At 43.5% G+C, this 22,825-nt stretch overlaps 2 protein-coding genes, 1 long non-coding RNA gene and 1 pseudogene across 3 annotated transcripts; 1 reads left to right on the forward strand and 3 right to left on the reverse strand.

Annotated features, from left to right (window-relative positions):
* Nucleotides 1-1,428: 1,428 nt before the first annotated feature.
* LOC134286399 (uncharacterized) lies at nt 1,429-8,419 on the reverse strand. The gene is made up of 2 exons (XR_009996890.1): nt 6,526-8,419; nt 1,429-2,358 (listed from the first exon to the last, which is right to left on the reverse strand). It is a non-coding gene; the product is annotated as an uncharacterized LOC134286399 (long non-coding RNA).
* A 5,031-nt stretch (nt 8,420-13,450) lies between these two features.
* Nucleotides 13,451-16,234, reverse strand: LOC115263803 (uncharacterized; annotated as a pseudogene).
* Nucleotides 16,235-20,414: 4,180 nt separating this feature from the next.
* On the reverse strand, nt 20,415-21,145 carry LOC115263837 (histone H2A-like). The gene has a single exon (XM_029867206.2). The coding sequence runs from the start codon at nt 21,001-21,003 to the stop codon at nt 20,623-20,625; it is 381 nt and encodes a 126-aa protein (XP_029723066.1). The 5' UTR covers nt 21,004-21,145; the 3' UTR covers nt 20,415-20,622.
* Nucleotides 21,054-21,653, forward strand: LOC115263804 (histone H2B-like). Its single transcript, XM_029867183.1, has one exon. The coding sequence runs from the start codon at nt 21,054-21,056 to the stop codon at nt 21,651-21,653; it is 600 nt and encodes a 199-aa protein (XP_029723043.1).
* The last annotated feature ends 1,172 nt before the right edge of the window (nt 21,654-22,825 follow it).

Genomic DNA, 22,825 nt, shown 5'->3' on the forward strand with positions numbered 1-22,825 from the left:
CTCTCCGCGGCCACTTAATCGCTGTAAGGGTCGATCTCGACCGCACCGGGCACCGGTATGACCTACGAAGCCGACTTCGAACCCCTGGACCACCTCTTGTATTGCATCTGGACTAGCCATTCTCCGAGTCCACGCGCCACCTCCTTTGTAGCTCCCAGACGATATGGGTGACAGCCGTTGAAACGGCATTCCAGCTAATCTCATCCCTACACATTCTCTGGACCAAGTTGTCCGGAGTTGTGTCCTCCCGGCATGTGGCAAGCATGCGGTCACGCATTGTGCGAAAACGCGGGCACACGAATAAAACGTGTTCCGCCGTTTCCTCTAAACCATTGCACACTGGGCATTCGGGAGAATCCGCAAACGGTGTAGATACTGTCGGAAGCAACCATGACCTGTAAGGACCTGTGTCAGGTGGAATGAAACTTCCCCATGGCGCCTATTAATCCAACTATCTACCCTCGGTATCAACCTATGGGTCCACCTTCCTTTGGTGGAACTGTCCCAAGCGCGCTGCCATTTGACCATAGAGGCCATCCTGACAGTCTTGCGTATGCCTCTTGTGCCGCGCATTTCGAAGCACTCCATATCCTCACTGATAAGAATGCTGATGGGCACCATACCCGATCAGAAAGGCGTAACAAAATTATAACCGATTGAGTTATTTATTTCAAAAAATTTTCATATCAGAATGAGTTATAAAATTCGCCGGTTAGGTGTTAAAATAACAAAAATTATAACAAAAATTGCTCTAGCCATAACATAATTATAACAGGTCTTGATACAATTTTAACAAATTTATAACAACGTGAGATATAATAAATCTTGGAATGATCGAAAAATTATAACACATGTTGTTATAAATTAGATATAAATATATTGGGTAAAAATTGAGTTGGGTAAATTTTAACTCATTTTTTGGATAATTTTTATTAAGAGTGTTATTTATTTTTAGCGAAAAGTTTTTTGTATAAAAAATTTGCCCCACTTAGTATGTAAAAAACCCACACCCAGACGGGAATCGAACCAAGGACGCCAGCCTTCAACTACAATCCGGCGCCTTTATCCATGAGGCCATTGCAGCACTTGAAGTGAGGGGAGGTTTAAGATCAAGTGGTTCTTCGTTTTGGTGGCTGGTCTATAAATAGACTTGTTTGTCCAACGCACAGGCGAGGGAAACTATGACGTCACATAAAAGTATTCTTGATACAATTGATCGCAATTACGTCATCTTAGGATATAATAACAAAAGTGGATATAATTTAGTTACAATTGTAACTCAAGAATGTGCTCTGCATTTTAGCATGTTTTGTCTCGTGATTCAGACCAGAAATAAATGTCGTATCTTCTTTAAAGTGGTAAAGATAGTCAATGGCTCTCAAGACATTGAAAAGAGTGGTACAGTAATGTTCCGATTTTATCACCCCCTTTCCATAAATGTTTTCAAACACTGTAAAAATCTATATGCGTTTTCAATATTTTGAACGTTGGAAAGCACGCATACAAACTTCATCCTGAAGAAGAGGGAGGAGATTTTCCCTAAAATGTAACAGGGCATTAATAAAAAATGAAGGTCTGACGCGTGGAGGGGGTGATAAAGTCGGAACATAACTGTATACAATTTCACCTTTTCTTGGCGCTAGCGAGATAATTATCTAATGTTTCTCACCATAAAGGAAGTTCCTGCCTAGCAAAGATATGCAGTAGTCTTGTGATTGGAAATTACATCACTTCGTGGCGTTAGTATGCATTCCTGGAGATTGTCAGATTTAGGTGGCTTGTGAAATAAAAAAATAAGTGTTTAAAGCCCAATTTAAACATTATATGGTACAAGAATTGACATACTAAAGCAACTTTGTGAGTTTTGCTTTGCCTCGTGATCTCATATAATGTTTTTATTTTCAGCAAAAATACTCACAACAAGCAATTTCCTCAAGTATTCCAAGCTACTAGGTACTTCACTAAATACTAAGTATTCCAACTTCGAACTTCGGTATTTGCCTTGGCATTTGCTCAATATGCATGACGATGTCCATCAACATATCGATAATATTCTGCTATTGATTGGTTTTTCAAAAGCTTTTAACAGGGTTTCTCATTTTGAACTGCTGCAGAGATTATCACATCTATTTGATTTCCGTTGAGATTCTGTGTCACTGAGTAAATCCTATTTGAATAACCGCTTTCAAATAGAGGAAGTTAAAGCAAATCATTCTAGCCCGATCGGTATTCCATCGGGAGTGCTACAAGGATCGGTTTCAGAACCATTGCTGTTAGCCTTATGTGCCAACGGCCTTCCATCATCTTTGAAAGTATGTAATATCTATATTAGCTCAAAAAATCGTTTTTGCTCCACACCTAGTGATGTCGCAAATTAATCGATTATCCCAACTAATCGATTAATCGTTCAACTAATCGATTAAATTTTAATCGAGTAGCGCCTTACTCGATTATTCTGATAATCGATTATTTGTTTCGATTATTTCATCGATTATTAAAAAAAAAACGTGATACAGAGAAACAGTCATCATACTCTGCTCGCTTCCCATCGATCAACTTTTCAAACTAGTTTGTGTTATGGGTTAAAAAAAGAACAGGGGTTTGGGACCCTAGAAGTGCCATAGTGAAGGAATTTTTGAAAAATATTGGAACGGGGCTTCACAGTTTATGACCAACGTTTGCTTGGGAAACTTGGGGTGTTAAATTGTTATGTTGATTAGAACGTGCATATATTTAGGCGCTTTCGAATGCTCACAGCTTTTTAAAATAACATTTGTAGGGTTTTCTTACAAATCTAAATGTTGTCTGCATCAAGCAGAGCCAAAGTTTTGATTATGTCTTTTCCAATGCATTGCCACTTGTTCTTGGTAAATCAATCATAATAGAATCTAAATCTGGTTTTGAACCTCTTAACAAAGCGTAGTTTGACGAAATGGAATCAATTCTGTAAATTGGAACAGGATTACACCAATAAACGCCTAAACGTATGTAATTCCATTGCAGAAACATGCCCCGTAAACAATCTGCTCTACATCAACGTTCTGACTATTTTTTCAATAAATGACCACTTATTTTCGGTAAATCGATCATAGTCGATTCCAAATCTGGCCTTGAATCTCTTAATGAAGCGTGTTTTTATGAATTGGAATCATTTTTGTAAATCTCCATACACCGATAAACGCCTTAAAGTAAGCAATGCGCATGTAATTTCAAATAGATAGAAAGATAGAACTGTTGTGTTCAAAATTTGTATAAAAAACTTCTAAAACAACTTAAATAAAGGAAACTTATTAGGCGTAGTATATAATCATATGTTAATGTACCGTAAAAATATATATTATTTTTTCATAAATACCGTAATCCGGGATAACATTGATCAAAATTTACGATCTTTCTTTAGAAGTTCTCTTGTAGAAGCAAACGTTACATGTTTTATACTTTTAAAAGCAGTACTGGCAATCTTGGTTTGTGTTAGACTACTTTTAAAAGTATGTTCAAACTTTAAAACATTTTTAAACAAGCTTTTTAATCAAATTTTTGATTTTGTTGATATGGGGTAACATTGATCATGTCAGTAAACAATGTTCGTTTGTGTTGAAAACACCCTTATTAACTAAATTCGGGGTCCCTGATTTAGAATATGTCGTCCAAATTCTTACAGATTACCTACTTTTTAAGTTATTTTAGGATTAAAATCCTATAAACCAAGAATAACGCCTAAAGGTAGGCAATTACTTAGAAAGACTAATCTTATAAGGACAAACGTCTTGACATCCCGCTTCAACAGTGCATCAAAACTTCAAACGCACTAATTTCAAGAAGCAAACTTTACACAACAAAGCATTTTATTATTCTGTTCTTGCTCACTTGTAATAAGCTTGAAATAAGAAGATCAGGTGCGCTGGTTTTGTTTACGAAGAGATTTGTGCCCTCAAAATCGTGAGTAGGTGCCAAAGTCGGCTATTGTGGCGGAAATTTTGGGATTCTAACAAGTCTATCCTTAATAAATCGTCAATTAAATTGAAAAGGAGCACTTTCATAAAAGTTTTGTTGATGAAATTTAACTCTGACATGTCATGTTTAGTTAATACAATGATTTCGAACCTCAAATGTATCTAGATTTCATGACAGAACATGAATGCTTCAGAATGTATCTCAATGCGTTGCGAAACACAACTCTTCCGATTCTATACAAAACGAGATTCAGGTAAATTTCATGAATTCTAGACGAACATTTGAAAAGGGCCTATCTGCTTTGTGTAAACAAACATGTTTTTGTCTCTGTAGGGCCCATCTGCATCCACCCACGCACAACAACACCCTCATGAGAAAGAGTGGTCTTCAAGCTATCTGATAAGGGTGTTGATGTGCGTGGGTGGATGCAGATGGGCCCTGCAGAAACAGAAACATGTTTGTTTACAAAAAGCAGATAGGCCCTTTTCAAATGTTCGTCTAGAATTATAGAAAACGAAGGTGGGTTTTGGGTTGTGTTGGGGTAAGAAGGACCGCCTAGAGCGTGGGTAGGACGGACAGTGTTGGATTTAGTTAGCGCCATGAGAACCCCACTAAACCCACACATTATTCACAAATTGAAATCTAAGGAGTACAAAAATGATTGGATAAGCCGTGTTAAGCACATCATATTGATTTTTTGTATAGTTTATTGCATTGCTAACTGGACTGCGACAGAGTGCGGAATCTTAAATAAAAGTGCGATATTGCATCGAATCGTTCCGGTGTCTTCACCGCACTTTTTCATCATGAGCTAATGAATAAGTGCGGTGAAGACACCGAAACGATCTGACACCAAATCGCACTTTTATTAGTGATTCCGCACTTCCTCGTCGCACTTTTAACTGCGCAATGCGCAATATAATAGTTCATTATATTGAAATTTTCACAAAATTGTAACAGCTTGAAATTAAATACCAGAGCATTGCATACTGTTAGGCGTTTATCAGGGTACGGAGGTTCCTGTTCTGTTCCAATTTGCAAAACTGAATTCAATTTGTAAAAAAAATGTTTCGTTAAGAGATTCAAAACCAAATTTGGATTCTATTATGATTGATCTACCGAAAACAAACGGTAATAATCATCGTTTAACACAATTAATGGCTTATTAGCTAATTTTCCAAACGTGTCCGTCTTACCCACTCTACCGGTCCGTTTCAACCGCACATAACGTTTCAAAACATAACTTTGGAGATCACTTTTTAATTACCCTAAAAGTCACGGAAAATCAAATTTAATTGTAAAATCGGTTTGCACACTGTAAAGTAGGGAATCGCGCCACTTGGGCGGTGACTTCTATTTTCGTCTGTTTCCTGCTATAACTCAGTCAAATTTGAACCAATTGACACAATTTTTGTAATGCAGTGAGATAGGTATAGTATCTACCCGTGTACAACATTTCAAGTCAATTGGTTCAAAATTGACTGAGTTATAGTGGAAAACAGACGAATATAGAAGCCATCGCCCAAGTGGCGCGATACCCTACCTTAGTTTAAGTAAATTTTATGGGAATAAAATTTAAATTACCGCATTGTTAAACTGTCAAAATTGAGTGTTTCCTAAGCATAAAAAATAAGCTATAAAATACAAACAGAACAGCAGATTATTGCAGTCACCACGTTGCGAAACAATATCATTCACAAATGTTATCATAGCATATTCACGTTGTTCCTTAAAGTTTGTTGATTATCATACAACGCGATTCATAAGAAGGCAGTGGAAAAGTTGTCCATCTCAGTTTTCGTAGAGCAAATAGCAAGAATTTCTTTTGCACCGATTCTATGCGTTCTTCATCAGTTTTCATAAATGGGGACCAAACAATACTACAATATTCAAGAACCGATCTCACATAAGAAATGTATAATGTTTTGATAGTGTATGGATCGTGAAAGTTTATACCTACTGCTAAATCGCTTTATAAACCCCACACGGAGAAACTGACAAACTCAAAATTAGGTACTTTTAAACTCAATTTTGAGTTCTTTTTCATCTCCCTTTTCATGCGCTCTTTCTGTTGTTGTCAGAGAGTGAAGAGAGAAACAGCCCAACTTTTGCAGTTCCGTGCGTCAAGCCAAAACTGAGTTTCTAGCACAGTACTCAAATTTGAGTGAATACAACCTAGTCAAAATTTCGGTTGAGTGGAAAAAACTTAAAATTAGGTATGTTTTTCACATGGAAGCAAGCGGGAACAACCCAACAAAAACATCGATTCCATCAACTCAAAATTGGCTTGACGCACGCAACCCCGAAGTTGGGTGGAAAGAACTCACTTTTGGGTAGTTTCGTCTCTCCGTGCAGCATGTTGGTTGCTTTAATGCAGCCAAAACATAGCGGATCGCTGTACAAGCGATAAACCGTGCAAATGTTTAAGAAAATACTATAATAAAAATAATCGATTACCAGGAATAATCGATTAATTATAGTCGTTTAATCGAATCGGTAATCGCCATGGCAAAACATAATCGATTACCTACTAATCGATTATTTGACATTTTGCGACATCACTATCCACACCGCTTACTGGGGGAACAGGGTCGTTGAAATATGATGAAATTGGAGTCACGTAAAAATCACCAGTTGCGACGCCCTGATTGAACTATTTGATGGGCATCACTGCAATTAGCAGTGAAACATAGTAGCCATGATTTCTGTGTTCTATCTTTGGACCCATATACAGCAGCAATGTTGCCTGCTGGGAAGCTGGAGGATCACTGTTAAAGTTTCTCCAGTTCGATGAAAATCGATAACTAATTAATTAGCCGTCCGATTTCAAAGCGGTCTTCGGCAAAGTTGTAGCTAATAAAGTTGCCTATGAGTATCAGGTTTCAATTAATCATCTTAGACAGTTGGGAAAATGTTACGGTCGATTGAATGAAAAACGTCGTTTTCCCGTAGTAATTCCCATATAAACTTTGAAGGGCTTGTGCAGTCTAAATTTTCAACCAAATTAGCTCAAATTTTGGGAGGAGACATAGATTCTGGTTACAAATCGAATAAGCGGTGTGGAGCAAAAACGATTTTTTGAACCACGCTAATCTACATGTTTGCAGATGATCAGCAGCTGTATTTCTACTGAATTATTATGAACGTTAATTGTATGGCATATATTTAAGTCATGTTATTTTACAACGAACATTCACGATAAAATAATAGCATGAAACCAGCTCACCTATTTATGCGAATATGGCTTTGCTGCTGCCGAACCACCGCACACTACTCTATCAAAGTTTCTAATGGTAAACGATTGCAAAAATTATTACATCAGCTTGATTTCAGTAGAGATTTTGTATCATTGCTTTAATCCTATTTGAATACCGCTCTCAAATTGTAAGTGGATGTTAAACGAAATCATTCAAACATGATCAGTGGAGGATTGTGACACTTAAAACTTATTACAGGAATGTTGACAGTTTCGATGAAAATCATCCTTTTCAAATCCCTTTTGATGCCTCACTTATCATATAGATTGGAATTAATATTAAACGCTTCTGTAGCTGCATATAATTGTTTGAGATGTGTCTAGATACTCTAGTACTACTAGTAGCACTCGTGTCCTGAATAAAGGTAGCCAATATCAGTGGAGCACACTTAATTTTTTTAGCACTAATATATGTGTAACCCTAATAGACCAAATCCGTGGCGCTCAACGAGTGACTAAGACTTACATAGATCGAAAATCAGCTCGAGCAACCACTTACGCGAATATTTTGCAATAATTTCGGCATGGGAACCACGTTTGGTTTACAAATCACCTTGGAATACCAAAACATGTTGGTATTTGACAAAAATTGACGACAAACATGCCTAAAGGTCCAATCTGCAAAAGAGAGGCTCTCTTTGTTCTGATTCTCATTAAATTATCACGATGTCACATTTTTACAATTTGTTATGTGTAGATCAAAAAAGGGTTGCTTTACCTTCTGACATGAGAAAAATCCAAATTCATAAATACAAGTACGTTGTAATCAAAATAGAGGAGACTTGAAGAGAGTCTCTCATCTGCAGATAACCCCTATAGGCATGTTTGTCGTCAAATGGGAGCGTACGAGTAATTTTGAAATTTGTATAAATGTTAATCGTTCAATGAATGCCATGCAAAAGTGTAAACATTGGTTCTCCGTGAGGAGTAGTGGCTGGCCCATATAGCCACAGCTGTAAGGGCGTGGGTAGGGTATCCAGCAAGACCACGCTGGGTGTGAAGAGTTCGATTTCCGGTGGGTCCAGGAACTTTGCATAAAGGAAATTTTCTTGCCTTCCTTGGGCATAGAGTATCTTCGTGCCTGCTGCACGATGCACACATGCAAAATGGTCATTGGCAGCGGCAGCTCTCAGTTAATAACTTAAGCTGAGAAGCTGGATTTGACCCAGTGGGGACGTTACGTCAAGACGAAGAATTAGTATGGGAGTGAAGAGTAATTGCGCACCAAACACCACCTGTAACATATTCATTTGACATACACTTCATTTTCAATACTATAACTGAGTTTGTTATAATGTTGATATAAAGATGATCAACATGAATTTATTTTGATTATAACTGATCTTGTTATAATTCTGATATAATTATATCAGGTTTTCAGATCAATTCTGTCAAATATATCTAAATATAACAAACGTTGATATATATATCAACCGTTGATATAATTTTGTTACATTTTAGTTATGCCTTTCTGATCGGGTACCAGTAATGACACAGAGAGCGTCGTGTGACACGGTACGGTACGCGCTTGCAACCCTCAGACACATAAGCCTGTAAGTACTTTCCAGCTTCCGTCGGTAGCATTCAGTACTTAGCGCGGTACCCCACGCCGGGCCGCCATACCTGAGTATGGACGTTGCAACACTAGCCAGAAGCTTGCGCTTGCTGGCGTACACCGCTGAGCTATTGGACATCATTCGTGACAGTGCCGCAATAGCTGTGGAGGCTCTTTTACAGGCATAATCGACGTGGCTACCGAAGGTAAGCTTGTCGTCGATCATCACGCCCAAGTGCTTGACAGAGCGCTTCGACAGGATAGTGCACTCTCCTACACTGATCTCCGTCTGCTGCGCCGACTGCATGTTGTTAACAACCGTCACCTCTGTCTTGTGGTGAGCCAGCTCCAGTTTTCTGGACCGCATCCACGCCTCCACAACCTTGATCGAGTGGTCGGTAGTCAACTTCACCTCCTCGATCGTTTCACCGTAGACTTCGAGCGTAATATAGTCGGCAAATCCAACGATCACCACTCCCACTGGGTACTCTAACCTCAACACCTCGTCGTACATGACATTCTATAACACCGGACCCAGGATGGAACCTTGCGGGACTCCTGAGGTTATGTGAAAGCACTTCCGACCCACCTCCGTGTCGTAAACTAGTACGCGATTCTGGAAGTAGCTTCCGAGAATCTTGTACAAGTACTCCGGTATCCCCAGACGCAGGAGCGCATTGGCAATAGCGACTCCGTCCGGACCTGGGGCCTTACCTACGCTAAGGGACTTAGCTATCCCCGCAAGTTCCACATCGGTGACCCTTCCCTCATCGCCAGCCCCAGTCCCCGGCTGTCCTACGAAAGGAGGCCAAGGACTAGGATCATGACGCGGAAAAAGTCCTCCAATGATCCCCTCCAACATCTCTGGAGATTGCTCTGTAGGAGCCATCACACCTCTCGTCTTGGCCATAACGATCCTGTAGGCATCACCCCACGGGTTCGTATTGGCACTCTGACAGAGACCCTCAAAGCAGGCCTTTTTGCTTGCTCTTATCTCGGTCTTGAGCGCGGCTTTTGCAGCGGCGAACACCACCCGCCGTTCGTTTCGCTCTTCCTCTGATCGTGCTCGCTGCATCCGCCGCCTAGCCCGAAGGCAGGCGCGGCGCAGGTCCGCAATCGCGTCGGTCCACCAGTAAGCCGGTGGCCTCCCATTTCTAGGGTGGACTCTCCTAGGCATGGTCGCATCACACGCACGTGAGAGCACCGCTACCAGCTCGTCGCCGTCTAAACCGAGTAAGTTTCGCTCACGGCGGAGCGCTTCCCTAAATACCCCTTCGTCGAAGTATGATGTCTTCCACCTACGAGGGCTTGGCCTTGGCCTAGCCGCCTCTTTTTCTATCCGCTGTCTGCTGTTGTTGTAGTCGATACTGTAGCGAACCGCCAGGTGGTCGCTGTGAGTGTAGCCATCATCTACTCTCCAGTTCGAACTACTTGTTGGGCCAGGACTACAAAAGGTCACGTCAATAATTGACTCCGCTCCGTTTCGACTATAGGTACTCTTGGTACCGACGTTAGCCAAGTCGACATCTAAGATGGCCAGTGTTTCTAGCAGGATCTGACCCCGCTGGTTCGTGAAACGGCTTCCCCATTCCACAGCCCAGGCATTAAAGTCACCCGCTATTACCACCGGCCTTCGCCCTGTTAGCACGGTCGTTAAGCGGTCCAGCATTTGCGTGAACCGCTCGATCGGCCACCGCGGAGGCGCATAACAGCTACAGAAGAAGACCCTGTTTGCTTTGGCGACCACGAAGCCCTCATAGGTAGTAGACACCAACTCCTGCACGGGGTATTTACCCGTCGTCCATATCGCCGCCATTTACCTGGTCTCATCCGAGGCCCAGTTGCCGTTGCCGGCGGGTACTCGGTATGGGTCCGAAATGATGGCGATATCCGTCTCCCACTCAGAAACCGCCTGACAAAGCAGTTGCTGAGCCGCATCACAGTGGTTCAGGTTCAGCTGCGTTACCTGCACTGTGATTTGTTGTTCACTGCGGCTTTCTTAAAGGCCGGGCACCCTGGACCACCCATCGCATGTCTGTTTTTCGAGGTTTTCCCGGTACAGATCATGCAGATGGGCGGACTCGTGCAGCTTTGGGCCTTATGACCTTCAGCGCCGCATCGCCTACACAGTTTGCGCCTGTCGGGGCCTTTGCAGTCCCACGACTTGTGTCCTGGTTCCAGACACCTGAAGCAAACCTCTGGTGGCTCGTGGAATGTCAGGTGACATACACACCAGCCCACCTTTATCCGCCCTACTTTAACGGATTTTTTAACGTCCGCCACAGGTAGCTGAACCAGAGCTATCTGTGTCCGTGCTGGCCCCTTCCGCAGCCTGACGGCTGTGGCGGCCACCTGAACATCGCACTGTTGCCGCAGTGCCGTGACGAGCTCTTCCGCTTCGGTGATCTCGTCTAGGTCTTTGACCTTCAGAGTCGCCTCATGCGTAAGAGCCCTCACCTCCACTCCATCACCAAGGACCTCTTCTGCCAGCCTCTTGTAGGCGGTGCCCTTGTGATCCTTCTCGCGCTTAAGCTCCAGGATCATTTCGCCCGTACGAGTACGTCTAATACTGCGTACGTCGGCTCCAAGACCCTCAAGCTTGGCGTCGCACCTCATCGCCTTCAAGACGTCCGAGTATTTCGACTGTTCGGTCTTGATGACGATGGCGTCACCTTTTTCGCGCCTGGCACCTGCCTTCCTACGCCTTGGCTTGGCGATCTGCACTTCTGCCTGCGGATTCACCTTCTTCTTCCTCTTCCGCTCTACCTTTGTCCAAGGAGGGTCCTCTCCTTGGATCGCCCTGCTCTGTGGCTGCTGAGGGCCCACCATTGGTCGCAACCCCTTGATCCCATCATTCCGGGACGGGCCGGCCTTTTCAGGCCCACCCTTCCCAGCTTTCCGGGAACCCTGGCTAGGGTCCGACTTTCCGGCATAACCACCGGCTTTCGGGGTTATTATACGCCTGGCCTTGCGGGCACCGCCAGACAGCTCCTCACCTGACGGCTGCCTCGCCCGCTTCTGCGAATGCTTGTCACGTTTGTCACGAGCATTCGCTTCCACACTCTTCGGACTACCCGCGAAAGAGAAGGCCTCCGTTTGCGTAAGCTTAGACGCTTTCTCCTTTGCGGGTTCCGCCGCTGCCGCAGCCAGCAACGCGACCGCGTGCTCCTGCTTGGCCTCATCGACTGACGCTCTAAGCCGAAGCAAGGCCGTTTTCAGGTCCTTACTTATATTCGACTTAGTTGTCGCGAAGTCAATAATTTTGCCAAGCTGCTGCTCAGCTACCTCCAATGCGGGCCGTCCTTTTCCTGCTACTTGGCTGATGGCCCTCAGCAACCATGCTCCGTCCATAACCTCCGCCGGCTGGCTTGCCGTGGAGTGGACAGGAGCTCCCACGCTTGAGCTGCGTAAGCAGCTTCCAGCACCTGACTCCTCGCTTCTCCTTGTTGGAGACCGCATCAACCCGCTTCTTGCGAAGGGGTTGATCGCACCACTACTACCTGTTACACTTGATTTCGAAATTTGTTTACTCATATTTGATTCCCACGAGTCGCACGAGAAAGAATGTCCACCACGCCAGAGCTCTGCATTAACGCGGTAAGGGACAGCTTACTGTGGGGGGTGCCCAGGTGCCCCACAGGCTCCGTTAAAGATCGAGCATCTTTTTCACCCCCTCGATCACTCATTCCTCGGCACGGGTCGCTTGACACCTTGAATTGGGGTTAGTAGTCCTATTCTTAGCCGGCAACTACGCGGCTGACTCGCAAGCGGGGGGGTGCGTCAGGCCCCAGGACATCCGTCCCTGCTGCCCCACCCCCTTAATTTAACAAATGTGTATACCAAATTTGGTTGAAATTGATTGAGGCATTCCGGAGTTATGCTGGAACATACATACATACATACAAACAAATATACAAACATACAAACATACAAACTTACATACATTGACTTTTATATATATAGATAGAAGATAGATTATTAATTTATTTACTGAATTATTCAACGGACAAGATCTTAGTCTTATTGAATATCTTATATCTAATGGCAACACCCTTGGCAACAACATTTGTAACTGCCAGCGACGTCCATACGCCTGGGAAGTGGACGTCTTTACGTTCTGGGCCAGCTCGCCGTTGTTTTCTCAGGGTCCACAATGTTCCTGCTCGAGTTGACTCCATGGGCGAAACTACGGATTTTTGCCAGGGGGTGCACTACAAACAAATATTCATTAGTTCATCCATTCATTATTCATCGCCCCATATTTCACAGCAATGTTTTACAATTCTAGGGGGTGCCTGGTACCCCCAGTAGTTTCGCACTCACAATCTGTGAATTTTCAATAGAAATGTCTTTCAAAACTAGGGGTCTCTAGTTAGGCTAGTGGTTAAGGCTATGGATCGCCAATCCGGAAACGGCGGGTTCGATTCCCGTTCCAGTAGGGGAAATTTTCTCGGCTCCCTGGGCATAGTGTATCATTGTACTTGCCTCACAATATACAAATTCATGCAATGGCAGGCAAAGAAAGCCCTTCAATTAAAAACTGTGGAAATGCTCAAGGAACGCTAAGTTGAAGTGAGGCAGGCCTAGTCCCAGTGGGGACGTAGAGTCATAAAGAAGAAGAAGTCTTACAAAACTGTACTTTTCTTTTTGGTTTTCTACAGGTAAATCGTGGTTTACACACTTAGAAAATTTGACGGATTACGGTAAAATTTTACCGTAATCTCAACAGCTGAACGTACGGTAAAAAGTTCGGTGAATTTATAAATCACCGTACGTCCCGCGAATATCAGGAAAGCACATCTGTCAAAACTACCGAAGCGTTCGGTAATTTTTTCACAGATGAGCCGTAAACATCACCGAACGTTCGGTGATTTTTTACAAATGAATCATAGATATCACCGTACATACGGTAACTTTTCGCCAACGTACCGGTAATTTTTCACGGACATACGGCAACTTTTATTTATTTTACCGTAAGTACGGTATTTTTTACATTATTTCGGTAATTTTGGGAGGTTTCGATTTCTTTTTTTTTTTTGGTGTCAATAAATGTAAACAAATACGTCCATCTTCAAGAACAAAAAAGTTTATTTTAGAATTTCATCGATTTTACAGCGAAACGTAAAGCGCAATCTCTTGCAAAAACTAAATTATCCAGTGCACTGTGCCTTTTTAGTCAGCGGTTCAGCGGTAACTCACTCAAATTAGGCGATGGCATCAAATTTACGTCACCGCACGCAAGAAGCTCGATCCTGTCGTAGTCATTCTTTCGACGCCCATGACTGCACCACAAATGAACAAAAAAAAATGCTTGTCGCACGGTGCTGCTGAGACACCAAAAACGTAGAACGCCTTGACCAGAACTCCGAAGCTTGATTTGACGTCCACTGACAGAGGTATTACTATGGAGCCCATCCTAGTGGAGCCCCAAACAATCGCGCATTCGTTCGAATCTTCAAACAACGGACCTCTCACGTACAAAACCGGGCCACATCGTTGATCTCCATTAAGCGCTGTTTGCAGATCAGAAGGAATTTCTCAGCCTATCTTGATGCATGAGAAATTCCTTGCCTGAATCGCTCAAGAAACCGGTTTTTCTTCGATCGCAGTACGCAGTAGCGAAGAAATGACAGTTCAAACGGCAGTCACCGAAGAAAGTTTCTGTCAGGAATCACTCAAGAAGTTTCTTGAGCGATTCCTTTCGAACTTGAAACTGCGCTTTAGAAGGAAAATCGTCTTCAGCCTGAAAAAAGAACGCAAATGAATTCATAATGCTGTAGAACAAACGTAAAGGATTACTCACATTGATCCACTGCACAATTCCGTTCAAGGGATTCTGGCGACTGGCTTCCTCTTCTCGAGCTCTTTTAGATCCACGTGTTGGATGCTTCAATCGAATAATTGCGAGAGATTATACGAAATCTAGTAGCCATGGGATAAATATAGCGATGCGTCGTTGTGTATTTTAAATGCGCAGTTTTGAGTTCAAAGGAATTGCTCAAGAAACTTCTTGAGCGATTCCTGGCAGAAACTTTCTACGGTGACTGCCATTTGAATTGTCATTTCTTCGCAACTGCGTACTGCGATGGAAGAAAAACCGGTTTCTTGGGCAATTCAGGCAAGGAATTTCCCATGCATCAAGATAGGCTGAGAAATTCCTTCTGATCTGCAAACAGCGCTAAATAATAGATTCTGTGACATAACAACTTGCTTACCATTTTTCAGATCCTTGTAGATTTCGCGATGATTTGCAATGACCTTTTCCGCCATGGAGTTCCAGTTTTCCAAGAACGGTTTTGCTGAGGGTTTCATTTGATCGAAGTCGGTTGTGATCTGGAAAGTTGTAATATTTGTCTAGCCGAAATATTGTTTTTAAAATAGTACTATTGACTACCAATTCTCTATCGTAGGCGGATATGACTGGGCAGCCTTGTGCAAACTCATAGAATGTTCTCTCGGCACGATACTTCTGCCGCAGCTCAAAAGTGGCTTTCCACACTTCAACCACACGTGATTTCGTTTGTGGTGTTGGTACTATGAATCGCAGCTCGTTTTCCTAAACATATATTTGAACAATAAACTGGTTTTGTATTGATTTAATTATAATATATTCTAGGATACTCACCGTCTCATCAAGATTAACCGGAGAATGGTTCAGTTCGATGACGTTTACTGGTTGGGGATCCGGAATATCACGGCGTGGTGTTCTTACTCGTTGGTCGCTTTGCCTAGCCAAGTACTCCATCCTGTAATGGATCCGACCTGCGTGGCGGTTAATACCGTGGGCATGAGGATGATACCAAAGAGCCTGTTTGCAAGAGATATATAGAAATGGACATCAAAAACCTCTAAATAGCATTCAATCTTGATTGCAACTAACCTGCGGCATCTCAGATGAGTCAGCTGCCAAAGCATGATATGACCGTACCAGTGATAATGCAATCTGATTCTTATGGAAATTACTCGGGCGACTGAAAGGAAAAACGTGTTCTTTAATTTTGGATGATTGAAGGCAAATTGGGAATTGTAACGGTAAATTCAAAATACCACTATAGGCAGGATTGGTTCCTCGTAAAATTTCCAACAGAAATCATTCATCGATTTATTTTTAGGGGTTAAGGGGCAACTTGTGGCGATTTTTCTTTGAAAAAGTGATTTTCCCCATACTAAATCGTATGAAAACTTAAAACGGCTGGCGCTAAAATATAGTTTCTCCGATCGATCTGAAATTTTGCACAGTTGATATGGGACCAAAATGGAACTCAAAAAGTGTACAGGAGTAAAATGTCCTTTTGTGTCCCACGCTAATACTTAGTCTGACAGTCATAAAGTGACCAACAGGAGAACACGGCATGAGTGAAGCATAACTCAGAGCTTACTAATTCGTTGATATCTAACTTTTCTACTTCGTAAGCTTCGTAGAAATCGTTGTACGAAACCGTATTCATCAACGCCAACAGGAAATGCATTTTCTCATCAATAACAAGAATTTCTTTAATAACTCCATACGACGGAAACAAATTGTCAGTGCCTTGCTTAATGCCTATTACAGCATTGACTCTGAACTCAATATCATTTAATATTGCAGTTTTTGGTATGAATACTTGTTGAATCGTTGGATCCAGAAGCTCGGAGCTGAGACAGTCATTTCGCTCGACAAGTGTTCCGGATGAAAAACTTAATTTATCGCAGAAAGGGTTGTCCAATATGTTCAATATCATTCTTGTGCATTGCTTTTTAGCCAAGCTATGACAAATATTTTTGGAATTCCTGCATGTATTGGCTTGATTTTTGGCAACCTTGTTCGTTTGCTTGATCTGCAGGCAATTGAACTGCTTCATTGAACCACTTTTTTGTATGCAGATGGCGTAGTGCTTGAGGTGATGTAGCTTGTTAATTCGGCGACTGAATGATGAATATAATGCTTGCTCAAAATAGTACAAGTGCTCTTGTAATTGGAAAATCAGGTGTTGCGAAATGACTGGGGACATTATTCTCACGATATTGATCAAATTACCGATCATAGCCATCAGTTTGCAGTTCGGTGGCACTTTGTGTCCAAATAGAAATGGAAAAACTCTCAATAATAGCAATGCTTGCGTTGATGTTTGCTTCAATTTGTGTTTGCTTGGATTCATTAGCATTTCTCGTGTCAAATTAGCAGAAGGCTTATTGTGACGATCACAATAGCCATAGTTGAAAGTGTTGATGCGATTGTTAATGAACTGCACATCCATTTTTAAATCCTTTTGCTTGATAAAATGACAACACCAGTTGCACAGTTAGGGAAACAATACCTTCTGCTAGGTCGTGCATGCCGTCTAGATTGAAGTTGTTAGTAATGTGGTAGTTTTGGAGTTCATTCAAAATACACCCTGTAGGTTTCAACCCACAATCTTTGGGGCTGATCGAGCCACCTTGTACATGCTCAAATTTCTCTTCATACCATTCTCTAGTACGCAGGTCGTAATCACTGGAAGGGTCACTATGGAATTCATCCCTAGATATTTTGCAGATTCGACAGAAATATTTGGCACTCGGTCCTAGAAGGCCAAATACGTCATGCACCGCCAGAGTGTCTCCACAAAACATTGTGACGACGGCTTTCAGGATAAATTTCTCATTTCCATAGTAGACGGCTATGCCTTCTTCAAGTTTTTTGAGATCTTCTACTAAAGGTCGAAGGATTTTTTGAAAACCTTGTTTTTTAACATCTATGGCATTACGAAAAAGGAGTGGGAACACCGTTTTCGGTGAACTGTTCCATTTTTCCGGAAAATTCTGCATTTTGAAGTTGAAGTTGCAAACTTTGTTGATGCCTGCTCGTGAACTAAAGGCATTGCCTAGTTCGACATCGTCCTGGTACAAGCTCAGCCGAACGCAATGAGGATTCTCCCGAAAGAATTCACTTTTCTTGAACAGCTCGCCTGACTTGTACGAGCTAAATTCGGTAACACATGGGGTATCCGCTGCACCTGATTCATCCAGAAGTTTCCTATTGCAAGGGTCTCGGAACAAAAACTTGAGCGTATCTATGCTGCTTATGTTAGCAGCCGTCTCATTAACCAGTACTTTTTTAGGGACTGAATTAAAATGTCGAACATCTTGCCGGCGATTCATCAATATATCGCGTGGAGTTGGAGCTGATACACTCAAATTTTTCAGGAACGTAGTTTGTTCCTGGAAAGTGTTGATATCGGAGAACAAGTCGAGCTGGAAATGGTTCCTTAGTTCGACTAAATCTTTGTCCGGAACACGGACACTTTGCATTTTCAAAAAGTCGAGTACTTCTCCCTCTAAATATTTAGCTACGTTGTGAACACCTGTTTCGCAAAATTGTATTACTTCTGAAATTTTGGACTGGGGTAAACCAACGTCGCTAGACAATCGGCAAATTCTCATGCCAATTAGCTTTCGGATTCCTTCCAAATCTATTTTGTGAGATGGTTTGGAAGAATTGTCTGGCTGCGTCTCCAAATTGTCTTGGTGATTTTGCTCAGAATCGCAAGTATCTGCTGTATCCTGCCAAGTTTTTGAAGGATGCTTTTGTAATATATGCCTTTTGAGGGTGTAAAATTTCGTATATCGAGCAGTACATTTAGTAAACGTGCAATCGTAGAATATTTCCCCGGATCGGAAATGGTTTTGCCTTATATGGTCGTTTATGTGACGATGCAACTCTGTTACATAGCCCGGTACTATAGCCCGACAGAAAAAACAGGAAATCGACTATAAAAACAAAAAGAAACGGGCTCAATAAATATATTTGTGATATTTACAGAAAACACCGACCAGCCTGTTGTCCTGCTTTTCAAGTTGCTCCTACTTTGTTTACGAGTGCACTTCACAACTATTTGTTTTGACAGGCGCCTGCTCGGTTTCCAATATGGCGTAAAGCTGTGTTTACAGTGTAACGTTTTGACGTTTTTATTCTGTTTAAGTAATATAAAACTTGAATTGAGTTCGATGAACTTGGATAAATATGTTTTTTGACGTTGAATAACGTCCTTCGGCAACATATAGGGGTGTAACTTCAGAAAAACCAAAAATCGGCCGCGTCACGAAAAGTGGTCAGCTTTTGAACGCTAATATCTCAGTCATTTATGAACGAATTTTAAAAATTTTAGCACCGATCAGACGCAAATATTTCCAGCAATTATGTCAATTAATAACAACTATTGATTTTCAACCAGGGATAGGGTGCGACTCAAAACTCTTTGCGTGCCGCACACTCTGCTACGAGACAGCACAACAAACTAGAAGGAGACGAGTACGTGCAATCGGTTGTGTGTTGCTCGCTTACTTTGCCGCGCGCTGGAGCTCTCCTGTCTCTCACGCTCTGTCGTATGCACTCTCTCGGTGCTTGTCTCCGTGCTTGGCGCTTGGCTTGATACTACGCACGATTGGAAAAATTTCGAATCAAACGACCCATCACTTGTCAACCCTTGACAAGCTTAACAACTTTGCCGAAAACACAAACTCTTCAATTAATTTATTAATTGATTTTTTCTGTTTGGAGACAAGCGCAGTCCCAAGCACCGTGCATTACTCCCTACGCCGTAGAGCTAGTGCTGCGATTGTCTCTCGCACAATTATGAAAGCTCTCACTCATACGTCTCTTGTCTCTCGGCAAAACGGGAGACGAGCACTTGCGATTGTGTGAAGCACACGCTTTTTTCGCACCGCACGGTGCATGCCGCCAATCCCTGTTTTCAACAGCGAACTATTGAAAATTTAGGAAAAGTGAACCCATGTTTTATCCAGCCAATCACGTTCGAGCGCCAGTTTGTGGTTTCCCTCCGAGCACCGAGCAGTATAAAAGCTATTTCTTCTTCCCCTCTTCCTTCATTCGTTCCCGACCCATCGAAGGGAACGCATCGAAGGAGAGCTAGTCAGTTTGCTCCGTTTGCGTTTTCCTTCAGTATTCGTTAGCCAGCCGTGTGCGATGGTTGTCGGCGGTTCGCGCCGTCGTGCGTGGCGCCGTCGGAGCCGCTAAAGGCTGGCTCGCTCGGGCCTGTTCATCGCAACGCCACCAACACCACCCTTGCAAGTTCCCGGCTCCTACAAACGGACCTTTTCAGGGCCACCGAAATCGTTCCACGGAAGAGTTAACACGAATATTTTAGATTTAGATTGTCGGACAGAATTTGCCTCATGTAAACGGCGGTAAATGTAGACGACGGAACAGTCAGCTTTATTACGTCAATGTCAATGTCGGCGTGGAAGTGTGTTTAGATTATGCTAAATTATTACCAATCGAATCCGACCACATCGCGGCCTATCTTGATGCATGCCTGAATCGCCCGAGAAATTCGTTTTCTTTTGATCGCAGTACGCAGTTGCGAGAAATGACAGTTCAAGTGGCACTGTTAGGAAGTTTCTGGCAGGAATCGGTCAAGAAATTTCTTAAGCGATGGGAATGCACTTCAAACGGCTCGGAATCGCTCAAGTAATTTTCGTGCAGTGCAGAAATTTAACACAGCAAGCCCCATTTGATTTGACGTTTCGTTTCAGCTCCGTACCAGGATCCGGAATAAAGCGACGCTTTATTATTTCTTGCCTGAATTTTCCACGCATCGAGATAGGCCAAGAAATTTCTCTCGATCGCCGTACTACCACCCATAATCACGAAACTGGGCTTTAGCAGCCAAACGATACTCAGCAAAACTATCCGACAGAATGTTGTCACGAACTCCTCTATCGAACAATGTGTGGGCTAACTACCCAACCCACACGAACGAACGAACAAAACATGTCTCGAAACAACTCTCCAGCGGGGCGAATGGGATGTGGTCGTCCTGAAAAGGACGGTTTTGTTTTGGTCGACACGCGAGGACGCGAGCGGAATGCTGCCAGCCTATGCCGTCGTCTTCTTCTCGGTCTTCTTGGGCAGCAGAACGGCCTGAATGTTCGGCAGGACACCGCCCTGGGCGATGGTCACGCCGGACAGCAGTTTGTTCAGCTCTTCGTCGTTGCGGATGGCCAACTGCAGATGACGAGGGATGATTCTGGTTTTCTTGTTGTCACGGGCAGCGTTTCCCGCCAACTCGAGCACCTCCGCAGCCAGGTACTCCATGACGGCTGCCATGTAGACTGGGGCCCCGGCACCGACCCGCTCGGAATAGTTGCCCTTCCGGAGCAGACGGTGGATGCGACCGACCGGGAACTGCAATCCGGCACGACTGGAGCGGGACTTTGCCTTCACTTTCGCTTTGCCTCCTTTGCCGCGGCCAGACATTGTGTGCGTGCGTGTATCGTCCGTCGGGTACTAGTTCTGCCTCTATACTGATGGCAGGGCCACGGTGGCAAGCGCTTTTGTACTGGCGTAGCGCTGCGCTGCACCAATACTGGGACGGCACGAACGAGACGGACTGGTACGACGTGCGAGCCAAAGGGGCGGAGCTTCGCTTGCTACTCGATCGGCACAAAAGCGGAGCCCCTGCCGGCTGGTGGGTATCACTTTGCCCGCGCATCCCAGCCGAAGCAGTCGAAGCTCGAAACATGGCACCACCGAAAGCAAGCGGAAAGGCCACCAAGAAGTCGCCCGCCGCCGGCAAGGCCCAGAAGAACATCGTCAAGGGCGAAAAGAAGAAGAAGAAGCCACGCCGAAAGGAAAGCTACGCTATCTACATCTACAAGGTGCTGAAACAAGTCCACCCGGACACCGGTGTCTCGTCGAAGGCTATGAGCATCATGAACAGCTTCGTCAACGACATCTTCGAGCGGATCGCCGCCGAAGCCTCCCGGTTGGCGCACTACAACAAGCGATCGACGATCACTTCCCGGGAGATTCAAACCGCCGTCCGGGTGCTGCTCCCCGGCGAGTTGGCCAAGCATACCGTTTCCGAGGGGACCAAGGCCGTCACCAAGTACACAAGCTCGAAGTAGACGAGGCATCGATCCCCGCACCCCGAAAAAGGCCCTTTTCAGGGCCACTGCAACCCTCCCGCGTAAGAGTTGATTCCGAAATATAAATCATCCAATAAGTGGGGGCAAACTTTCCCATCGTTTTGGCTGTTGTGTGCCTTTGCGGCCACGAACGCGGTGGCAAACGGTTTCATCCCTTCATCTCTGGTACGCAACCGGATACTTTAGGCTAGGCAAGTTTGATCACGCGTTCAGAGGACTGGCACTATCGACCAATGGATTGCTGCACGAATTTATACTGGCCTGCTTAATCTCACACGAAATTTGACGTTTGAGCGGTGTCGGCACAGCTCAAACGTGAACATTACTGTGAGAGTAAGCCGGCTAGCAAAATTGAATGCAATGTAATGAAATTTTGCATGACTCGTAACACAGCGCTAGACCCCCTCCCACCCCTTTAGCGATACTTAAAATTTGAACGAACCCTCACACCAGCCACATGTGCCGTCAGAAGCAGTGCGCGAAAATTTAACCGCGTCTTCTCGAAACGAAGTTCAAGCTCCTCAAGTGCTGCGATTCTGACGGCTGCTCTTCTACATTGCGCCCTGCTGCCCTCATACACTCCGGTGCGGTAAAATTTCAAAAATTTACTGCAATCGCCTTGTTTCTTAGAAAATCACCAGTAAACAAAACGGTAAAGATTTGTAAATAGTCTTGGCCACTTGTTCGATTTGATAAATAACATACACGCCATTTACCATTTATCACAAATTGCTTTAGGTGCACTAATATGCGGTTGGGTTTTACGCACTACCCTCTAGAGTTGATTTTTGTATGAAAACCCCCAAAATGTTTGATATGGGTCGTAACGCTAACTCTCCTCCTTCCTCAATAGCGTTACGCAATGTCTGTACAATGCCTTGTGAAAGAGGCCTTCATTGACTAATTTATTTATTTACGATGACTGAGTATGAAGAAAGTGTTGAATGAAATGATGCTTTCCCTATCACGGACATCAACCAGCAAGTGGACGGCATATAAATTTACCCCAAATTCCATTCAGTGCAAGTAGTGTTTGATTACGTTTGGTAGAATCCCTACTACATTATAGTGGAATATTTTTATTGAGAAAGTGAAAGTGAATTTTCAGTGCCATGTCACAGCATTTGGTTGCGCAGTACAAGCGAAATTCT

Source organism: Aedes albopictus, chromosome 1 (assembly GCF_035046485.1).
Source record: "Aedes albopictus strain Foshan chromosome 1, AalbF5, whole genome shotgun sequence".
In the NCBI taxonomy this organism is placed as follows: domain Eukaryota; kingdom Metazoa; phylum Arthropoda; class Insecta; order Diptera; family Culicidae; genus Aedes; species Aedes albopictus.